This window comes from Cucurbita pepo, chromosome 1 (genome assembly GCF_057944985.1).
Source record: "Cucurbita pepo subsp. pepo isolate OVF chromosome 1, ASM5794498v1, whole genome shotgun sequence".
NCBI classification, from domain to species: Eukaryota; Viridiplantae; Streptophyta; class Magnoliopsida; order Cucurbitales; family Cucurbitaceae; genus Cucurbita; species Cucurbita pepo.
The window spans coordinates 14,831,132-14,852,222 of NC_141798.1; the positions used below are offsets into that span (position 1 = coordinate 14,831,132).

The 21,091-nt window shown below is 36.1% G+C and overlaps 2 protein-coding genes across 2 annotated transcripts; both read left to right on the forward strand.

The window, feature by feature from the left end:
- The first annotated feature begins 5,284 nt into the window (after nucleotides 1–5,284).
- LOC111799739 (uncharacterized) lies at nucleotides 5,285–9,827 on the forward strand. The gene is made up of 5 exons (XM_023683201.2): nucleotides 5,285–5,513; nucleotides 5,583–5,686; nucleotides 5,772–5,943; nucleotides 7,028–7,132; nucleotides 9,611–9,827. The coding sequence occupies exons 1-5, from the start codon at nucleotides 5,322–5,324 to the stop codon at nucleotides 9,704–9,706; spliced, it is 669 nt and encodes a 222-aa protein (XP_023538969.2). The 5' UTR covers nucleotides 5,285–5,321; the 3' UTR covers nucleotides 9,707–9,827.
- Nucleotides 9,828–18,684: 8,857 nt separating this feature from the next.
- LOC111799629 (uncharacterized) lies at nucleotides 18,685–20,390 on the forward strand. Its single transcript, XM_023683052.2, has 5 exons — nucleotides 18,685–19,156; nucleotides 19,287–19,380; nucleotides 19,471–19,508; nucleotides 19,600–19,735; nucleotides 19,892–20,390. The coding sequence occupies exons 1-5, from the start codon at nucleotides 18,824–18,826 to the stop codon at nucleotides 20,305–20,307; spliced, it is 1,017 nt and encodes a 338-aa protein (XP_023538820.2). The 5' UTR covers nucleotides 18,685–18,823; the 3' UTR covers nucleotides 20,308–20,390.
- The last annotated feature ends 701 nt before the right edge of the window (nucleotides 20,391–21,091 follow it).

The following is a 21,091-nucleotide window of genomic DNA, read 5'->3' on the forward strand; positions in this document are numbered from 1 at the left end:
TGTTGCATCACATTGACAATAAGGGAGGGGAGAAATCGACATCCACCTTTATGGTTAGCAGATTTTAATTCCGGTGAAGGCTTATCTGAAGAGGATGAAGAAAATATGACATTCTTGATGATTTCAGATCATGTGAATTTTGAGAGAGCTGTCAGAAGCCCAAAATGGAGATTGGCTATGGATTAACAAATCAAATCCATTGAAAAAAATCAAACATGGAACTTGGTGGTTCTACTTACTGGAGCAAAGAAAATAGGAGTGAAATGGATTTATAAGACCAAGCTAAATGAGTCTAGAGAAGTTAATAAATACAAAGTAAGATTGGTTGTAAAATACTACACACAAGAACATGGAATTGATTATACAGAAGTGTATGCACTTGTGGCCAAAATGGATACGGTGAGAGTGATCATTGCTTTTGCATACCAAAAAGGTTGAAAACTCGATGAGTTAGATGTCAAGTCAGCTTTTTTATATGGCGAGTTAAAAGAAGATATTTTTGTTGAACAACCAAAAGACTATGAGAGAAAGGGAAGTGAGGAGATGTTGTACAAACTCCAAAAAGCTCTCTACAAATTAAAACAAGCACCTAGAACCTGGTTTAGTCGAATAGAATCCTACGTCATCAAGAAAGGATTCAAAAGCAGTTCCAGTGAGCAGACACTTTTCATCAAGAGGAAGTGAGGTAAAATTCTTATTGTAAGCATTTCTGTTGATCTTTTATTTACTGGAGACGATAACAAATTACTGAATGAGTTTAAACGTTCCATGAAGAAAGAGTTTGATATGACTGACTTAGGTCAGATGAGAATTTTTCTTGGAATAGAGGTAATACAAAGATTAGATGGTATTTTTATATGTCAAAGAAAGTATGCTGCTGAAGTTTAAATCGATTTGGCATAGAGAATTACAATTCTATTTGTAATCCCATCGTTACAGGATAGAAAATTGGCAAAGATGAAAATGGTACAAAAGTAGATGTAACTTTGGATAAACAAATAGTGGGAAGTCTGACGTATATCACAGCTACTCGTCCTGATCTCATGTTTGTTGTAAGTTTGATTAGTCGTTTTATGGCATGTCTAGCACAAAAATATTTTGCAGCAACTAAAAGGGTTTTAAGGTACTTAAAAGGTACGATAGATTATGATGTATTTTATAGAAAGAGAGGAGTTAGTGATTTAATTTGATTTATTGATAGTGACTATGCCGGAGACATGGAAGATAGCAAGAGTACTTCAGGCTATATGTTTATGATGAGTGGAGGAGCAGTAGCTTGGTCTTCTCGTAAGCAGCCTATAGTCACCTTATCAACCACAGAAGCTAGAGTTTGTTGCTGCTAGTGCTTGTGCATGTCAAGTGTTTGGATGAGGAGGATACTCAAGGAGATTGGTCACTCTTAATAGAATGAACAAGGCTAATGTGTGATAAAACTTCAACTATTAAACTATAAAAAAATCCAATTCTACATGGACGTTCCAAATACATAAGAGGGAGATTTCACTTTCTTAAAGATCTTACAAAAGAAGAAACTGTTAATTTATTATTTTGTAATACCCGAAATCAACTTGTTGATCGGTTGACAAAGCCTCTAACATTAGAAGCATTTCAAAGTTGCATGAACAACTTGGTAGGCAGAGTTTTTCTAACTTCAACTAATTCTTGACAAAGAAAAATAAGTTTATGGGAGGGATTCTTAGAAGAATTTGGTTAAGTCAAAATAATTAGTGTTTTTAGGTATTTAGTTTAAATATTTTTCAAGATTTGTTTAACCTATTTGTTTCCGTGATATGTGGTGAGTTTCTATTTATGATTATTAGTAAAACTATAAGCCAAGTTCAGTATTTAATAATATTATTAGTTCAAATCGCATGCAAATCGCACACGTCCCTTGCCCATAATTGATTTGTATACCATGAACCCAACCCGACGAACAAACGCAACTAGCACCCCTCGACTTCGACTCCAGCACTCTCCACTGCCCCTAATCGGCTTGTTGGCTCGCGTTGCACTGTTTGGACTCATTTCCTGCATTTTCGATCTTGTTGAAGTTATTTTTGACCTTATGGGAGGCATTTAAGGTCAATATGATCCCTAATTGCTCAATTTAATTAATTAATTTATTTATTTTTGCTAGAAATTAAAATGATTTGATATTAGATAAGTTAAGTTAGTATATTTTTAATGCAGGGGATCCACCTAGGTTGAAACAAAGTTTGAGAGACGGAATCGAGCCAACTTTATGAAAATTTAGAGACTTTGGCTTAGGCCAACCAAGTGAATGGCTCTACTATTGGCCCCGACACGTCATATATATGAATGATATGTTATGCTATGTTATATTACGTTATGTCACGTTATGCTATGCTATATTACGTCATGATAAGCTAAGTTATGTCATGATGTGTTATGTTATACAAATGCTATTATAAGCTATTTTGTGGCATGATATGTTATGTCAGCTATATTATGTATAAAAGTTATAAGAAGTGATCATGTCCGGCTCTTTATGAAAGAATATACAGGAATTATGTATGCATAACTCATAGACTTGTTATGTTATAGATAAGTGAAGGTTTGTCTTTCATCATAAATTATGTCATGTGTGCAAGCATGGGCCCTTTGTGGTGTTCGCAAGATACCCGTTAGCAAATGCTAGCCCGACAAGCTAGGTCTAGGGGGTGTGTGAGCCCGCCTGGTGGGTCCATGCTCACACACATGAGCCATGTGTAGAAAAGTACGACATATCCAACCTTGCTCTGATAAAAAAGCAGCCTAAGGTCATGTTATGATATGTAGGGAAGTACGACACATCCACCATATTGTATGTATTTGTATTTTTCGATCCCAGTAGTAGGGTTACTTACTGAGTATTTTTTTAAATACTTGAGCCAGGTGCTACTCTTACATTTCAGGTAAATGTAAGGCACCCCTGTACCGATGACAATAGCATCGTGATGAAAGCCATGGAACCAATATTAGGGTAGTTGCATTTTGTCTATTTTGTAGCTCTTAGGTTGGACCAAGACATTGTTTTATCTTTTCTTTATTTTATTTAAATTCCGCATTATTTATTTTTCATTCTTTTGATTTAAAGTTTTTATTTTATGAACGTTAAGTCCATGACATCGTTGTTAAAATATTTTAAATGAATATTTTTGTACTTAACATTCATATCATGCATAGTAGTGACCTTATTTTTAATAAAAAAAAATCGGATGGTTGCAATAAATTTGAAAAGGTTAATCTATGCCAACGGGGTTCAATAAAATCGGATCATTCATGTCATACATCATCAAAGACTAGTCAATTCACTTGAAGAGAGAGTTTTTTAACCTAAATTTCAATAAAATGTTGGTATAATAAGTCAAGAATAGAATGATCTAAAGATGGTACCAGAAGAGTCGTGTGGTATAAAAGATGACACGAGAATAAAAAAAAAAAGCGTACAAAAATTGTGAATAGGTGAATGTCCAAATCGCACTAGACCATTTTGTTGTGTTCCATGAAACTCCTTTAGTGTTGTCTTTCTTTTCAAATCTTGCTTTAGGTTTGAAGTTTAGCTAATTTATTGGATTAGTCTCAATCAAGCTAATTCTTGAGTGAGTTATCTTTGGATCCAAGAGTGATCCTCGTAAATTCAAAATTTGTCTGAATTCATCCTTCTAAATAAACTCTTGGTTGGAATCATTCATTAAATTAGTTTTAGTTGTGAAAGTCTACGGGTCCTAGAAGGATCTCTAACTTCGTAAATCTAACATTGTTGACACTTATCATTCCTACCACTTCCATCTCCAAATTTATTGTTTTTCATTGCATCAACATTAAAAGTGAATTTAAAGTTTGTTTGTGTTTCTCTTTATCCATGGTTAATGTTGCAACATAGAAAATTTAAGGCACAAAATAGAAAATTTCTAGCTAGTTGTGTATATCATTCTCATCCCAGCTACCCTTCTAAAGCCTAAAATATGCATATATTAATCATCTAAGGCAACTAGCTAGCACCTTATTTTAAATGTTCTTCATTGTATTAGAAAAGAGGATGAGATGTTATGATTTATGTTTCAAATGGTTAATTGATGTTATTTTCTTGTTGAGCTTGCATAATTTTTTAGAGAATGTATTTTGTGATTTAAGTGAGTAATAGGATTATCTACTTAACAAATCATGCATGAATGTACACAGTTAAGTATAAATTTCTAAAGTTAAGATAATTTTAAGTTGACTTAGGTTAGAACGTTTCCAGTAAACCAAGCACCTTCAGGTTGTGAGCGGCAATTTGTGGTTAAGACCATAGTACTCCCATAAATTAGATTAGCCTTTGGAGCTGGCTCCTAATATCCTAAAAGTGTGAATTTGAGATGTAAACTGCCTAGACACCCTAAGAACCCAGTAACCCTCACGACATCCAAATAAATTTAAGAAAGCTTTCTAGGCTTATGAGTAGTGTGAATAATATCAATAGAGCCAAGATCATTTCCTAGAAGACTCTTGAAAGAAAAATCCCAAAGGGATTGGAGAAGAAGAGTTCGAAAATTTTTTAGAGATGTAATTGCATTCTCCAAAAAAAAAAAAAAGTGGGAGAGATTAGTATGTTTTTGGCTCAACCCGAAATATTTGCCAAATAGTATATTTGCATATCTAATATATTAGTAAATATTAATTTGATCATTTGAAATAAACTCTTTAATTAATCAATTTTCATTAATTAACCATAGGTCACCTAGAGTTGCACTGTTATGCACGGCAGGATAAGTTTATATTCATTGATGTAATCATTAGAAGCAAGTTAATCATTCACGAGTTGTTCATAATTACAGTAGGGTCAAAAGATTGTTTTATATCTTTCACCTTAAATACCAATTATTCTCTAATGAACAATTTGTTTATGATCCAATCATAAATCAAGTTTTTCTTGGGCCAATGAAAAGCTGGAGCTCCATTGTTGAAGTCCCGGAATCAGTACTTAAATAACAATTCATCTACCTTTTATATATGGAAAGAAGTGAATTTCATCTCATGATATTATGTTTTTCGTACACATTATATTCATTATGTTTTATAGTGTTGATTGGGTTGGAAGGGTACAGGAGTTGGCTCTTGGGTCTTCTCTTTATTATTTTCTATTCTCTCTTCCTTTTATATATATATCTTTTCTGTTTCTTTATTTTATTTAATGTTCACATTAGCATTTCTTAATTTTATTTAACGTTCACATTAGGCAAAGTCAACGTGGGTTTGTATAGATCATATTAGTCTTCTTCTATCATAGGGTGCAGAGGTTGTTAGTTTGAGATCCAAATGAGCCTTAGAAGGTAAGGATGAGAAAACTGAGAAGAGTCTTTAAACCTCTCCTGGGAAGAAGCAGGTCCTCTAGTTTCAGACGTTTAGTTCAAAACGCTTTGGAGCACCTCGAAACCCTAAAGAAGCTTCGGCATGGCCGGTACGTCGAAGATCGAAAGGACGCCGCTCGTCTCCTTCATGAAGGCCTTCCCAAACTAGCCCTCTCTCGCGTACGTCTCTCATCCCCTTTTCGATTAACTTTCAGATCATTCGACATAAATTCTCGATGATGTGCGCAGTGCGAGCAAATGATTCGACACCAAAATCTAATGGATGCTTATGGCATGATGGAAGGGTATCTGAATCTGTTGAGGGAAAGATTGTACCTCCTTGCACCTGGAAGGTTTGCTACTTTACAATGAAATTTCAGAATTAAATTCCCATTTTTTCAAAATAAAAATTTGAGAATAGTATTAATGTTTACATAGAGAGTGCCCTAAAGAATTGGAGGAGGCAGTGTCGAGTGTGGTATTTGCAGCTTCAAGATGTGACGACTTTCCAGAGCTTGAAGAGATTAAATCGGTATTGAGTTCTAGATTTGGCAGAGAGTTTGCTGCTCGTGCTGTTGAATTACGCAACAATAATACTGTAAATCACTCGGTAAGTCTCACTTAATAACACTTTCTTGGTCTTATTTATTTATTTATTTCTTTCTTTCTTTCTTTTTAATATTTTTATGCATTTTTTTTTTTTTAATTAGTAAACATAATACACTATTAAAAATAATATTATATCATTTTTTACATTTAATTCCACAATAAGTATTTAATTCTTTTATTTTAAAATTTTAGACACACACATATAAATACAAAATTTTGTCTTTTCAATAAAGAAATAAAAGTCAAACCTCTTTTTTTTTTCTATTTTTAAAATAAAAATATAAAAAAATAATATATGGAAGCACCATAGCTCCTACAAGCTGTCTCATGTTTAAGTCTTCGCTCCATAAATTTTATTGTTTTATTATTTCATTAAAAAATTTAATGAATTATATCGGATCAACAAACAGTGAAAATTAGAGGTTGACAGAGTTAGTTAAGTTGGGGACGAGAATACAAGCTAGTCAAACCCTCTACTTTTATATTAGCTTTGGTTTAGTCTTTGAGTTATTTTTTTTATATTTATTTATATAAAAGTTTAGGGTGGATCTCAAAAGATATGAAAGATCTCCCTCCAAGCCATACATACGACTTTCATCGAATACGGCTTTCCACATAATTCTATATATATCTATGAGATCGAGTATGGAATTCTGTTTACTCACTTTAAATTGAGTATCCGTTTCCCTCCCTTTCCTGCTAGGATTGGAAATTCTGTATTTTACATATCCATACGATTGAGTCCTTGAATTTCCGATATAGTGTAAAAAGAGGTACTTCGAATCATTACTATTTGACTCGAACCTGTTCTAAAAAAGTCGAGGCATTTCGAATTGTTTGTTGACACGGACAAAGTCAAGGAAAACCTCTGAAATTATTGAGTTATCTACCCATATATTATATTAATAACTAAAAGTCATAAAATTTAAATATTAAACATTTATCGAGAAAGAATTGTTTTAAATTTTATTAATGAGAGAGTTTGGATGGGTATGTTTTTCTTGGTGATTTAAATATGGGTGAATAGGATATTATAATTAATTAAGTTATGTTATGTTTTAATGCTTTGGGTTGCAATTTGGTAGATAATGCTAAAATTGTCCACAAGGAAGCCAAATTTGGAGAGTAAAATGAATCTTCTGAGAGTCATTGCTTCTGAGAATGGCTTCACTCTGCAACTCAACGACAAGGTATGTCACTCTCCAGGGGTAAATAAGGAATACAAAACATTATTAATCTATAAATTTAAGCTTATAATTTTTAAAGCTCATCAATCATATATGATATTTATTTTTATTATTTTAAAATATAATTTAATCTCTCATCTTTATATCATTTTTTTTTTTTAAATCTTATTAGGGAAATTTCAAATTTATTCATATAATAAAATATAAAATTTTGGTAGAACTTAGAGAATTTTATATTACTAGCTACCTTTTCCACTAATTATATAGGGGTAATTTGGGATATTCTCTTATAGGATTCATGTGTCCAAAAATAATGTACCTACACCTACACCTATTCAACACCCTCCTTAAAATTGAATTCTTTAGAAAATAATTTAGAACTTTCTTAAACCATGGTTGTTGGAAGGGTTTCGTGAATAGATCTATGATTTGTTCTATCACTTTTACAAAAATTGAGTTCAAAAGTGCATTCTTTATACAAATCACGCAAGAAATGAAATTGAAAAATGGATTTGCTTACTCCCCTACAACACGATTTTTAGACAACTTGATAGTTGACGTATTATCACAATAGTAGTTAACCGTGGAATCTGGTTGCTTCTTATTAAGAATTTAAAGCCTTTCTTAACCAAATTGCTTGGTACGAGCATGCTGGTACTGCCAAAAATCAGCTTTTGTAGTTATAAGTGCACAATAGAATGCTTCTTTGAAAATCCGCGGATAGCTCCTAAACTCATCATGATAACACTTCCCGAATTTATATCACCTACATAATCGCCAACTGTCTTTGGATCACCTCCTTTCTTTCTAGAATACTCCAAATTTTAAAGTTCCTCTCACATATTGAAGTATTCTCCTTGTTTCGTTGAGATGCTTCTTTGTTGGATGCTCCATGTACCAACTTATCATGCTAACAACATAAATGATGTCTAGTCTTGTTGAGGTTAAGTACATCAAACTTCCCACAATCTGCTTAAAGCATTTATTATCAACCTCTCGCCCTTCAACGTCCTTGTGTAACTTCAAACCCAATTCTGATGGAATTCCAAGTGTACGCTCATCCGTTTTAAATCTTTTTTTGACATATAAAGATGCCAGTAACAATCTGAGTAACTTCTACTCCAAAAAAAATATTTCATCATACCAAGATTTGTCATTTCAAATTCCTAGTTTTGTTGATATTATGGTGTCAAGGCAAACAATGAAAATGTTGACCTTTCTTTCTTTTTTTTTCTTTTTTTGTTTTTGTTTTTCTTTCTTTCTAGACTCATCTACTTATCCACTTCATCATCATCATTCCATTTTGCTCCAATTTTCTTGTGCCCTTTATTTAAGAGAGGGAGCTTATTGCACTTCTCTTCCTTTCTCTCTTCATAGATAATTAGATAAATATCCATAAATAATGCAAAATAAACGCTATCAAAACTGGAATCATAATCCATCATCGAAATTGGTCTCTTTCTTCATCTTGGATTTATCTGATGGTAAGCATGATCTTCTTCTTCTATTGATTTTTCTTGTTAAACTTGTGATGAATACTCTCCATTCTCATGGTGAGATTGGACAGAGGTTTCAACTCGTTCTTCTTTTGAAACATTGTTTTCAAGATAATCCAATCAATCGATTGAAGTAGTTTTTTACCTTTAAGTCATTCAACTTTGATGTTGCCAACCATTGTTGCTAAACGGTTGAGAGCACCTCACCTTCACTTGGCTCTTCATAACCTATCTCCATCGTATAAAACAACTCATTTGATTTTAGAAAAAAATTCATCAACATCAGCCAATAATTATAGTGACCTTCAAATCTCAAGATAGTAGGTCGAACAAAATTATCAACTTGTCTCTCTCCTGTCATTCCGGCTGCCGCAAGATTGGTCTGATACCGGTTGTTGATAACAACAAAAAACTTAGTAAAATTTTTGGGAAAAAAGAAATTTGTATTATTAGAAAAGGATGCTAAATTATATCGTACATTTTCTACCAATGACAATATAGGTATATGGTAATTTAGATCATTTTCAACATTCATGCATCCAAAAATTATACTCCTAATTAGATATGATTTGTACTTAATTAATTAAATATGAACTAATAAACCTCGTGTATATGAATGCATACATTTACGTACATGTAAGTAACCCTTCATCTTAGGTAGGGAATAATCTCATGTTTTTTGGTTTTTACTTTTAATATTTTTAATCCTTTTATTAATTTTATTAATTGTATGTTATGTAGGGTTGACCGTCACTTTTTATTTTTATTTTTATTTTTTGGTGACGGAACATAAACATATATTAAATTTTTAATATTAATATTTTTAATCTTTCTTCTTTTCTTTTAATAATTATTAAACTATAAAATTATTATAAATACCATTTATTATAAGTGAATTATTTTTGCTTGATTATTTAATTTTAAAATATAGGAATTACAATTAATCACTATTTTACTTATATTAGTGTATACATACTGAAACTAGGGTGAGCCAATCAGTTGTACGGCAACTAGACAACGAAAGAGAGGTGCGACTTCCACCAAAAGGATATATCGAACCCGCAGCTCAAGTCGGAAATGAAGAGGTTGATATATTTATGGGTTTTTGCTATATTAATATTCTCTTTATTTTGAGTTTCGATTTTCTACGAATTTCTGGAGGCTTTGAATACTCATGTTTGATTGTTGTATCATTTTAAGATCAAAGGAAATAAATATTTGAAAAGAACTTAAAAACACTACTCCCATATATGGTTTCATTTGCTCTCACGCTCACTAATGGATGGAATGAACGCTATCGACCAGTTGGACGACCACCACACCTCTAAGCTGTTGAGGATTATTGGGAGTGAGTTCCACGTTGGCTAATTTAGTGGAAGATCATGGGGTTTATAAGTGAGGAATACTATCTCCATTGATATGAGGCCTTTTGGGGAAGCCACAAGCAAAGCCATGAGAGCTTATGCTCAAAGTGGACAATATCATACCATTGTGGAGAGTCGTGTTCATCTAACATGGTATCAGAGCGAGGTTAGTGTAAGTTGTCGATCTCTTGGAATTCTTAGTATGCTTTGTGGTTGCAGCTCTGTCTGATCTCCTTGTGTCAGTCGTATAGCCAACACGATGGGGGTGATTGTTGGTTGATTGTTTGTTTGGTATTACTGAGGTATAGCCAACACGATGGGTGATTTCCACCAACACGATACACGATGGGTGATTGTTTGGTATTACTAAGGTTGGTATAGCCAACACGACGATGGGTTTGTTTGGTATTACTGAGGTATAGCCAACACGATGGGTGATTTCCACCAACACGATACACGATGGGTGATTGTTTGGTATTACTAAGGTTGGTATAGCCAACACGACGATGGGTTTGTTTGGTATTACTGAGGTATAGCCAACACGATGGGTGATTTCCACCAACACGATACACGATGGGTGATTGTTCGGTATTACTGAGGTTGGTATAGCCAACACGATGGGTGATTTCCACCAACACGATACACGATGGGTGATACTAAGGTATAGCCAACACGATGGGTGATTGTTTGTTTGGTATTACTGAGGTATAGCCAACACGATGGGGGTGATTGTTTATTTGGTATTACTGAGGTATAGCCAACACGATGGTACCCCAACACGATGGGGGTGATTGTTTGTTTGGTATTACTGAGGTATAGCCAACACGATACACGATGGGTGATTGTTTGTTTTGTATTACTGAGGTATAGCCAAGACGATGGGTGATTGTTTGTTTGGTATTACTAAGGTATAGCCAACACGATGGGTGATTTCCATCAACACGATACACGATGGGTGATTGTTTGGTATTACTGAGGTTGGTATAGCCAACACGGTGGGTGATTTCCACCAACATGATACACGATGGGTGATTGTTTGGTATTACTGAGGTTGGTATAGCCAACACGATGGGTGATTTCCACCAACATGATACACGATGGGTGATTGTTTGGTATTACTGAGGTTGGTATAGCCAACACAATGGGTGATTGTTTGGTATTACTGAGGTTGGTATAGCCAACACGATGGGTGATTTCCACCAACATGATACACGATGGGTGATTGTTTGGTATTATTGAGGTTGGTATAGCCAACACAATGGGTGATTGATTGGTATTACTGGGGTTGGTATAGCCAACACGATGGGTGATTTCCACCAACACGATGGGTGATAGTTTAGTATTACTAAGGTTGGTATAGCCAACACGATGGGTGATTTCCACCAACACGATGGGTGATTGTTTGGTATTACTGAGGTATAGCCAACACGATGGGTGATTTCCACCAACACGATACACGATGGATTGTTTGGTATTACTAAGGTATAGTCAACACGATGGGTAATTTCCACCAACACGATACACGATGGGTGATTGTTTGGTATTACTGAGGAGAAACTCAACAACAACCACCAACACGATGGGTGATTTCCAAATCGTTGGAGGAATCAAGAAACTCAACAACAACAACTACAACACGTGGGCAACATGCATGATGTCCTATTTACAAGGGCATGATCTTTGGGAGATCGTTGGCGGGTGTGAAACTACGCATCCAAAGGATGATTCTAACGGCGCCTTGCGCAAATGGAGAATCAATACAACATGTGGGCCAACACGTGGGCAACATGCATGATGTCCTATTTACAAGGACATGTTCTTTGGGAGATCGTTGGCGGGTGTGAAACTACGCCGCTAGAGGATGATTCTAACGGCGCCCCGCGCAAATGGAGAATTAATACAACACGTGGGCAACATGCATGATGTCCTATTTACAAGGACATGATCTTTGGGAGATCGTTGGCAGGTGTGAAACTACGCCGCTAGAGGGTGATTCTAACGACGCCTTACGCAAACAACAACCACCAACACGATGGGTGATTTCCAAATCGTTGGAGAAATCAAGAAACTCAACAGCAACAACTACAACACGTGGTTGAACAATTGAATTGCCTTAACTACTTATTGATTCTTCCTTCTTTCTTATACTGACTCTATGTCCTATTTACAAGGACATGATCTTTGGGAGATCATTGGCGGGTGTGAAACTACGCCGCTAGAGGATGATTCTAAAGGCGCCTTGCGCAAATGGAGAATCAAAGTAGGCAAAGCAATGTTTGCATTGAAGACCATAATCGGAGAAGAGATGTTAGAGCATATTTTGGATGACAAGACACTGAAAGAAGCATGGGACAAGTTCGCGATGTTGTTCTCAAAGAAGAACGATACAAGGCTACAGTTTCTGGAGAATGAGTTGTTCTCAATTTCACAACGTGACATGACGATTGCTCAATACTTCCACAAGGTCAAGTCGTCCTGTCGGGAGATTACTGAACTAGACCCGAAATCCGCCATTGTAGAATCTCGAATGAAGAGGATATAATCCATGGATTGCGACCAAAATATAGAAGCTTTATTATTGTTGTATAAGGATGGCCAACTCAACCATCACTTGTAGAGTTCAAAAATTTGTTAGCTAGCCAAGAAGCCATGCTAAACAAATAGGAGGCATCACATTGAAGGGTGAAGAAGAAGCACTCTACACAAGTGAAAGTTGGAGCAATAATAGGTCGTCTACCAAACGTGGATACAATGGTGACAAAAGAAGAAGTCACCAAGGAACTGCACAACCTGAGAGAGCTCAGAAGAACGACAACAAGAGTTTCCAAGGAAAGAGATTTGGAGGTATTTGCTATAATTGTGGGAAAAATGGTCACGTCTAGAGATTGTTGGTCCAGGAAAGAGTCTGTTGAAAGCAATGTGGCAATATCCAAAAAGAAGATAGAGGATGAATGGGATGCAGAGGTACTATGTCCCATAGAGAACAAGAGCTAGCACTCATGGCAATAATGGAAGAGCATATAGATTATGAGGATGACTGGATCATTGCTTCAGGATGCTTAAACCACATGATTGACGATCAAAGTTGTGCAATGGAAGAGGGGTGCCCCTCAGAGAAGGAAGTATTACCAGGCTTGAACAACACTGAAGAAATTCCTCCATAGAAGACGGGGGAGCAAACTGTACACATTTGCTTCAGTGCCGATGTGCCTGAAGATTCAAGTGACACTAGTGTTGGTGAGCAAGAAGTGACTCAACCAAGCGAACCTAATGAAAATGAAATGACACCTCAACAACTCAAACGGTCAGAAAGAATCCAGAAGCCAAATCCAAAGTATGCCGATATAACTATTATAGAGGACGAAGTTAAAGAGCCAGAGACGTATGTAGAAGCATCACAAAATACGGCTTAGCAATAGGCAATGGAGGAAGAAATTATAGCCCTGAAGCAAAATCAAACTTGGGAACTAGTACCAAGACCAGAAGATACCAAACTCATCTCTTGCAAGTGGGCATACGAAATAATGTGTCTTTCAGATGGATCAATCGAAAGATACAAGATTCAACCTGTAGCTCAAGGGTTCTGTCAACAATATGGACTAGACTATGATGAAACATTTAATCCAGTGGCGAAGATCACTATCGTACAGGTTCCTCCAACACTTGTTAATAAAGATTGGAAATTTTGGCAGATGGATATGAAGAATATTTTCTTGCATGGAGAGTTGGACCAGGAGATCTACATGAACCAACCAAATGGATTCGAAAATGAAGTTGGAGTAATTAGTCAGTATATGCGAAGTCTAAAGAAGCCTCATTTGGATGCGGCCCGATGGACCTTGAGATATGTCAAACAATATCACGATACTCGAAGGCCAAGCACCGGGTATGTGTTCAATCTCGGTTCGAGAACAATTTCTTGGTGTAACAAAAGACAACCAACTGTATCATTGTCAACTAGAGAAGCAGAGTACAGAGTAGTGGCGGTAACAACTCAGGAATGTACATGGCTGAAACTTCTGATGAAAGATTGGCACCAGAAAGTTGACTATTTGATACCACTTCAATGCGACAACCAATCTGTGATTTGTCTAGTAGAAAATTTGATGTTTCATGGCAGAACAAAGCATGTGGAGATGCAATGCGACTTTATTAGAGACAAAGTCGTAAAGGAAGAATAGAGATGACCAAGTGGTAGACTATCTACAAAAGAGCTGAATACTTGCACACATAAGAGCTTTCGCTGTGGTGCAGCGAATGAGGATTAGTGGTGAGGGGGAGTGTTAAAATATCATCACTAGCCCAATAGAGTTAAGCCCAACCATGGTATCAGTAACTATATTTATGTTAAGAAAATAATTAGGATTTTAGGAATAAATTTAGGAAAATGATTTAGGAATTTTAGGAATAAATTTATGAAAATGATTTAGATAGTTTAGGAAAAACGTGGAGAAATTTTAGGAATTGATTACCTATCATCTCGTATAAATACCCCTCCACTCTACTTAGTTCATAATCCTAAGAAATTACAAGCAATACAACGGAGTAGTTTCTACCGAGTGTCTTGTAAATCTCTTCTCGATTGATCTTAATAAAGTGTGCGAGTGTTTGGGTGTACTTTGTTCGAGGGCTCCAAAGAAAGGAGTCGAGTCTCGATTAAGGGGAGGCTATTCGAGAGCTCCATAAGCCTCAAGGGAGGCGTATAGTGTACTTTGTTCTAGTGGAGGATTGTTGAGGATTATTGGGAGTGAGTCACACATTGGTTAATTTAGTGGAAGATCATGAGTTTATAAGTGAAGAATACTATCTCCATTGGTATGAGGGGAAGCCCAAAAGAAAGCCATGAGAGCTTATGCTCAAAGTGAATAATTATGTGTCCATTATATTTAGTAAAATAATTTAGATATTGTAGAATATAGATAGGTAGATATTCTAGAAAAAAAGATTCAAATATTGTAGGCATAGATTGTGTAGGGTCTAGTTACCCTCCACTCTACCTTGGTTATCATCCCAATAAATAAAAAGCACAGAGTGGAGTAGTATTTTAAGAGTGTTTTATAATATCTTCTCAATTGGTGTTAATAAAGAAGAGTATGAGTGTTTACTACAAAGAGTTGTGTTCAACAATCTGTTATCAGAGCGAGGTTGAGTTGCAGCTCTGTTTGATCTTTCGCATCAGAGACGATTTCTTGAGATTACTAATGAGTGAGTTTCTTTGTGTCATGAGTAGTCTGTGACTCTGCAAATCTTGTGTCGAAAAGGCTTGTTTGGTATTACTGAGGGTATTGTCAACACGACAAGGCTTGTTTGGTATTACTGAGGTATTGTTAACACGATGGGTGACTTCCAAATTGTAGGAAGAATCAAAGGCTTGTTTGGTATTACTGAGGTATTGTCAACACGATGGGATGGGTGACTTCCAAATTGTAGGAAGAATCAAGAAACTCAACTACAACACGTGGGCAACATGCATGATGTCCTATTTACAAGGACAAGACCTTTGGGAGGTCGTTGGCGGGTGTGAAACTATGCAGCCAGAGGAGAATTCTAATGGCGCCTTGTGCAAATGGAGAATCAAAGCAGACAAAGCAATGTTTGCCTTGAAGACCAAATCGAAGAAGAGATGTTGGAATACATTTAGGATGACCAGACATCAAAAGAAGCATGGGACACGTTCGTGATGCTATTCTCAAAGAAGAACGATACGAGGCTACAACTTCTGGAGAACGAGTTGTTGTCAATTTCACAACATGACATGACGATTGCTTAGTAATTTCACAAGGTCAAGCCGATCTGCTGGGAGATTACTGAACTAGACCCAAAGTCTGCCATTGGAGAATCTCGAATGAAGAGAATCATTATCCACAGATTGCGATCAAAATATAGAAGCTTCGTTATTATTGTACAAGGATGGCCCGCTCAACCATCACTTATAGAGTTTGAGAATTTGTTAGCCAGCCAAGAAGTTTTGACTAAACAAATGGGAGACATTACATTGAAGGAAGAAGAAGCATTATACACAAGTGAAAGTTGGAGCAACAAGAAGTCGTCTACAAAATGTGGATACAAAAATGATGACAAAGAAAGAAAGCCATCAAGGAACTACACAACTTGATGAGCTCAGAAGAACGACAATAGAGTTCCCAAGGAAAGAAATTTGGAGGTATTTGCTATAATTGCGGGAAAAAGTGTCACATGTCTAGGAATTGTTGGTCCAAGAAAAAATGAGTTGAAAGCAATGTGACAACATCCAAAAAGGAGATGGAGGATGAATGGGATGCAGAGGTACTATGTCCCATAGTAGAAGATGTGCTAGCACTCATGATAATGATGGGAGAGCATATCGATTATGACGATGACTGGATCATTGATTCAAAATGCTTAAACCACATGATTGACGATCAGAGTGGCGTAATGGAAGCGGGGTGGCCCTCAAAGAAGGAAGCATTACCAAGCCTTAAGTAAATTGAAGAAATTCTACAACAGAAGATGAAGGAGCAAACTACGCACGTTCAGTCAAATGTTGATGTGTCTGAATATCCAAGTGACATTGATGTTGGCGAGCAAAGAGTGACTCAACCAAGTGAATCTGGTGTAAAGGCAATTGCACCTCAACAACTTAGACAATTAGAAATAATCCAAAAGTCAAATCTAGAGTATGCCAACGCAACTATTGTAGAAGACAAAGTTCATGCGCCAGAGACATGTGAGAAAGCATCACAAAACTCCGCTTGGCAAAAAGTGATGGAAGAAGAAATTATAGCCCTGGATCAAAATCAAACTTGGGAACGAGTACCAAGACCAAAAGATATCAAATCCATCTCTTGCAAGTGGGCTTACGAAATAATGTGTCTCTTGGATGGATCAATCGAAAGATACAAGACTCAATATGTAGCTCGAGGGTTCTCTCAAGAATATGGACTAGACTATGATGAAATGTTTAGTCCAGTGGCGAAGATCACTATCGTACAGGTTCCTCCAGTACTTGTGGTAAATAAAGATTTGAAATTATGGCAGATGGATATGAAGAATGCTTTCCTAAACGGAGAGTTAAATAGAGAGTTCTACATGGACCAGCCGAAAAAATTTGAAAATGAAGTTGGAGTCATTAGTCAATATATGCAAAGTCTGAAGAAGCCTCATTTGGATGCGGCTCGACGGATCTTGAGATATGTCAAAGGTACAATCAATTATGATTGTTTGTATAAAAGAAGCGAAGACTACAAGCTAGTTAGATACCATGATGCTGACTATGTAGGATATCACGATACCCGAAGATCAATCATCAGGTATGTGTTCAAGCTCAGTTCAAGAACAACTTTTTGGTGTAACAAAATACAACCAACAGTATCATTGTCAACTAGAGAAGTAGAGTACAGAGCAGTAGCTGGAGCAACTCAGGAAAGTACATAGTTGGAACTCTTGAAGAAAGATTGGCACCAGAAAATTGTCTATCTAATACCACTTCATTGCGACAACCAATCTGCGATTCTTATAGCAGAAAATCTAGTGTTTCATGCTACAACAAAGCAGGTGGAGGTGCACTATCATTCCATTAGAGAGAAAGTTCAGAAGGAAGAAATCAAGATGCAGCAAATCAAGACAGAAGACCAAGTGACAGAATTGTTTACAAAATGACTAACATGAGAGCTTTCGTTATCAGCTCAACATGGTGCAGCGAATGAGAACTATTGTCGAGGGCAAGTGTTAAAATATCACCACTGCCCAATAGAGTTAAGTCCAATAATTATGAGCTCGTTGTATATTTATTTTCATAAAATGATTTAGGTATTTTAGAATAAAGATAACTGTATATTTTAGGGAAAAGATCGAGATATTATAGGAAAAAGATTCAGATATTTTAGGAACAGATTGCATAGTATAGATACTCTCACCCTATTTAGGTTATCATCCCAAGAAATAAAAAACACAAAGTGCAGTAGTATTTTACTAAGTGTCTTATGATCTCTTCTCGATTGGTGTTAATAAAGAGTGCGAGTGTTTCCCACAGAAAGTTGTGTTCAACATACCCCAATGAGCGCTCCAATTCAATAGGATGAGAGTAAGAAGATCCTATGTTGGACAGTGAAAATGAAGGTCGAGTAGGGAAGACGGGATTGTATGAAGTATTTGTTGAGAGTCAATGTTTCATTCACACGGCGGAAGTATCTCCAATATAAAGCTTTTCTATAGCTATGATTCAAATACAAAGTTAAAGTTTGTAGGAGTATCCAAAAAGAAAATCCTATTGGAGAAGAAGAGCTCTAGGGATAATTAATTTAGAAAGTGTGAAATGCTCATTTGGCATATTTGAATGTTTAAGTTATGTTTTACGAGAACCTACAAGCTCAATGTAACGCCCTATTTAATAGAAATAAAATTAACATAGGGCAAGGAATAAGAATCTAGGATTTAACAAAAGGAAAAGGTGAAAACAATAAGGATAGGAATAAATAATAATAAATATATTCATTAAAAATTGGAAAATAACTCAAAAAAATTCCGACATTAGAGAAATATAACCTTGACATTTGAAAAATTATATCTCTGAAGGTACCAAATTTTAAGAAATTTAACGCCTAAATATGTTAATTTTACAAAAATTATATTTTGTTACAAACTAGTGGTATATAACAAAAGTTAAATTCTTATAAATTTGGATGTATAAAATTGAGAATTAAGTATGAAAATTGATACAATTTTGGAAACTAAGAATTGTGGAAACCAATGGCTGTCGGTTGAATTCCCATCCTTACATAATTGAAACAGGCCTCACGATTCAAAATCCAAATTGGCACTCAGAACTTCGACACGCACCGCTGATCCCAGAGAAAATGGGGACGCCCATCATACCTGCTCAACCTTTACTCTGCAACAACTCTTTTCTACTGATTAAACCTTATGCTTCCTCCTTCCGTTTCCAATTCTGCAGACCACAACAACCAATGCTTTCTCACTCGTTCTACACAAAAACGGCCTTACAACCCTTGCCCCGTCGCCGGAATTACTCTCCCATCTGCCCTGCCGCTCGCCGGAAGCCTACATTGGTCGATTCTGCGGGCTTTGCCGACGAGGGTAATTCCGATGTCCGACGGGTCCTTCAAATTCTGCTATGGGCTGCTGAGGGGGTTTACGTTTTGTGGTTGTTTCTCCTTCCTTATGCCCCGGTTTGTTTTAATCGCTATTGCATTTAGTTTAGCTTAATTCTATGTCGGGAATTAGGGTTTTACTTTATGAAGTAGATAACAGTAGATGTGGATCAGAAAGTTCATTGCTCTTGGTTTTTAACAATTACAGGGAGACCCTGTATGGGCGATCAGTTCTGAAACAGTGAATTCTCTTCTGGGTCTTTCTCTTAACTTCTTTCTTATATTGCCTGCTATGAACTCTGGTACGCTCAGTTTCTTCAATCAATTCAAAAATGTATATCTGATGTTTTGTGAAATTAATTCTGATTCCTTCATGATTTTTGGCATGGCAGTCGGCATCCGTCTGATTGATGCTCCTGTTCTTCACCCAGTAAGAATTACTTTCAAATGGTTGACTTCAATATTTCATCGTTCTTCACTCAATGACACCATTGTCATGATGGAGTTTTCTTTCTCATCAGATGTCTGAGGGATTGTTCAATTTTGTCATTGCATGGACGCTCATGTTTGCTCCCCTGCTGTTCACCGACCGAAGGAGGGACCGGTACACTGGTTCATTGGACCTATTGTGGGGCTTTCAGATGTTCCTTACCAACAGTAAGCTTTATTTCTTGCTACTTTCTTTGATTAATCAACTTCAGTGAATATATATCATCCCTTAACAACTGTTCTTCATTCTGTCTTTGATTTCTCCATATAGTTTAGGGGTGGGTCAGATAATTCTCTTAACAAAATTTTCATGTCATTCACCAGCCTTTTTGATACCTTATATGGCCATCCGGCTTAATGAGGGTAGCAAAGACTCTGCCCCGCGACCCCAGTCGAAACTGGGCTCTTTGATGACCACTAGAGCGCCTGTTATTGGCCTGATCGGTGGTGCAGCAGGCATCATATCAATAATCTGGTCATTCGTTGGTCGAGCAGACGGTAATTTTGGAGGTATAGCAGAGAGATGGGAGTTCTTGATCCAATATCTATCTTCAGAGAGGTTAGCATACGCATTTATTTGGGATATTTGCCTTTACACTGTGTTCCAGCCTTGGTTGATTGGAGAAAATCTTCAAAATATCAAAGAGAGCAAAGTTGGAATTGTAAGTTCTCTTAGATTTGTCCCTGTTGTTGGCATAATTGCCTATCTTCTTTTTCTGAAACTTGATGAGGAATTATAACATCACCTTGGTATGTAAATCATATAAAAACTAAAAATTAGTTAACAGGGATTTCAATATACGATGAATTTGATTCTTTGCAATACTTATTGCAACTTGTTGATGAATAACATTTGCCCAATTCACTTAGAACACTCTTGATTCATCTACCCTTACATATGTCATGAGCTAAACCTTTGAATTCTCTCTCAACATTACTTGCAACCACAAGCTCCTTTATCCCTCAACATTTCTCCAGATCATTTTTCTTAACCTCTCATAGCCTTTGTTTTCTCCTTCAGCTTTCTTCTTACTTTCTGGAATATCCAATTAAGGTATTTTTGCTCTGTTCACTTCTTTCCATTTTTGCCTCTCTTACTCTCCTTCTCTTTCTTAATTTGGGAGGTTTTGTTATATATGGCTTCCTTTCTTAAATTTAGGGCTGAAAAATGGATTAGTACTCTAGCTATGCAGCCTCTTATTGGGCCTTCCAACATCTACATACCTTGCTATTTTAATTGAAATTCCTCACTTGTCATGCCCAAAAAATTTGCTCATAGATTTACTTTAGCATAATGGTTTAGTATAATGGTCTAACTACTTTGCACAATGAATAGATTAGGTATACAAATTGGATAAATTTTATACACTTCGATCACTTTTAATGCTAGACCATAATGAGTTGTTTCATACTAAATAATTATTATAATTGAGATAACTAATGAGAGAGTTAAGAATGTATGCAAGATTATTGGCTAAATGGCCGGGTATAACTCCATTTTTGGAGAGTTATCATACCCTCAGA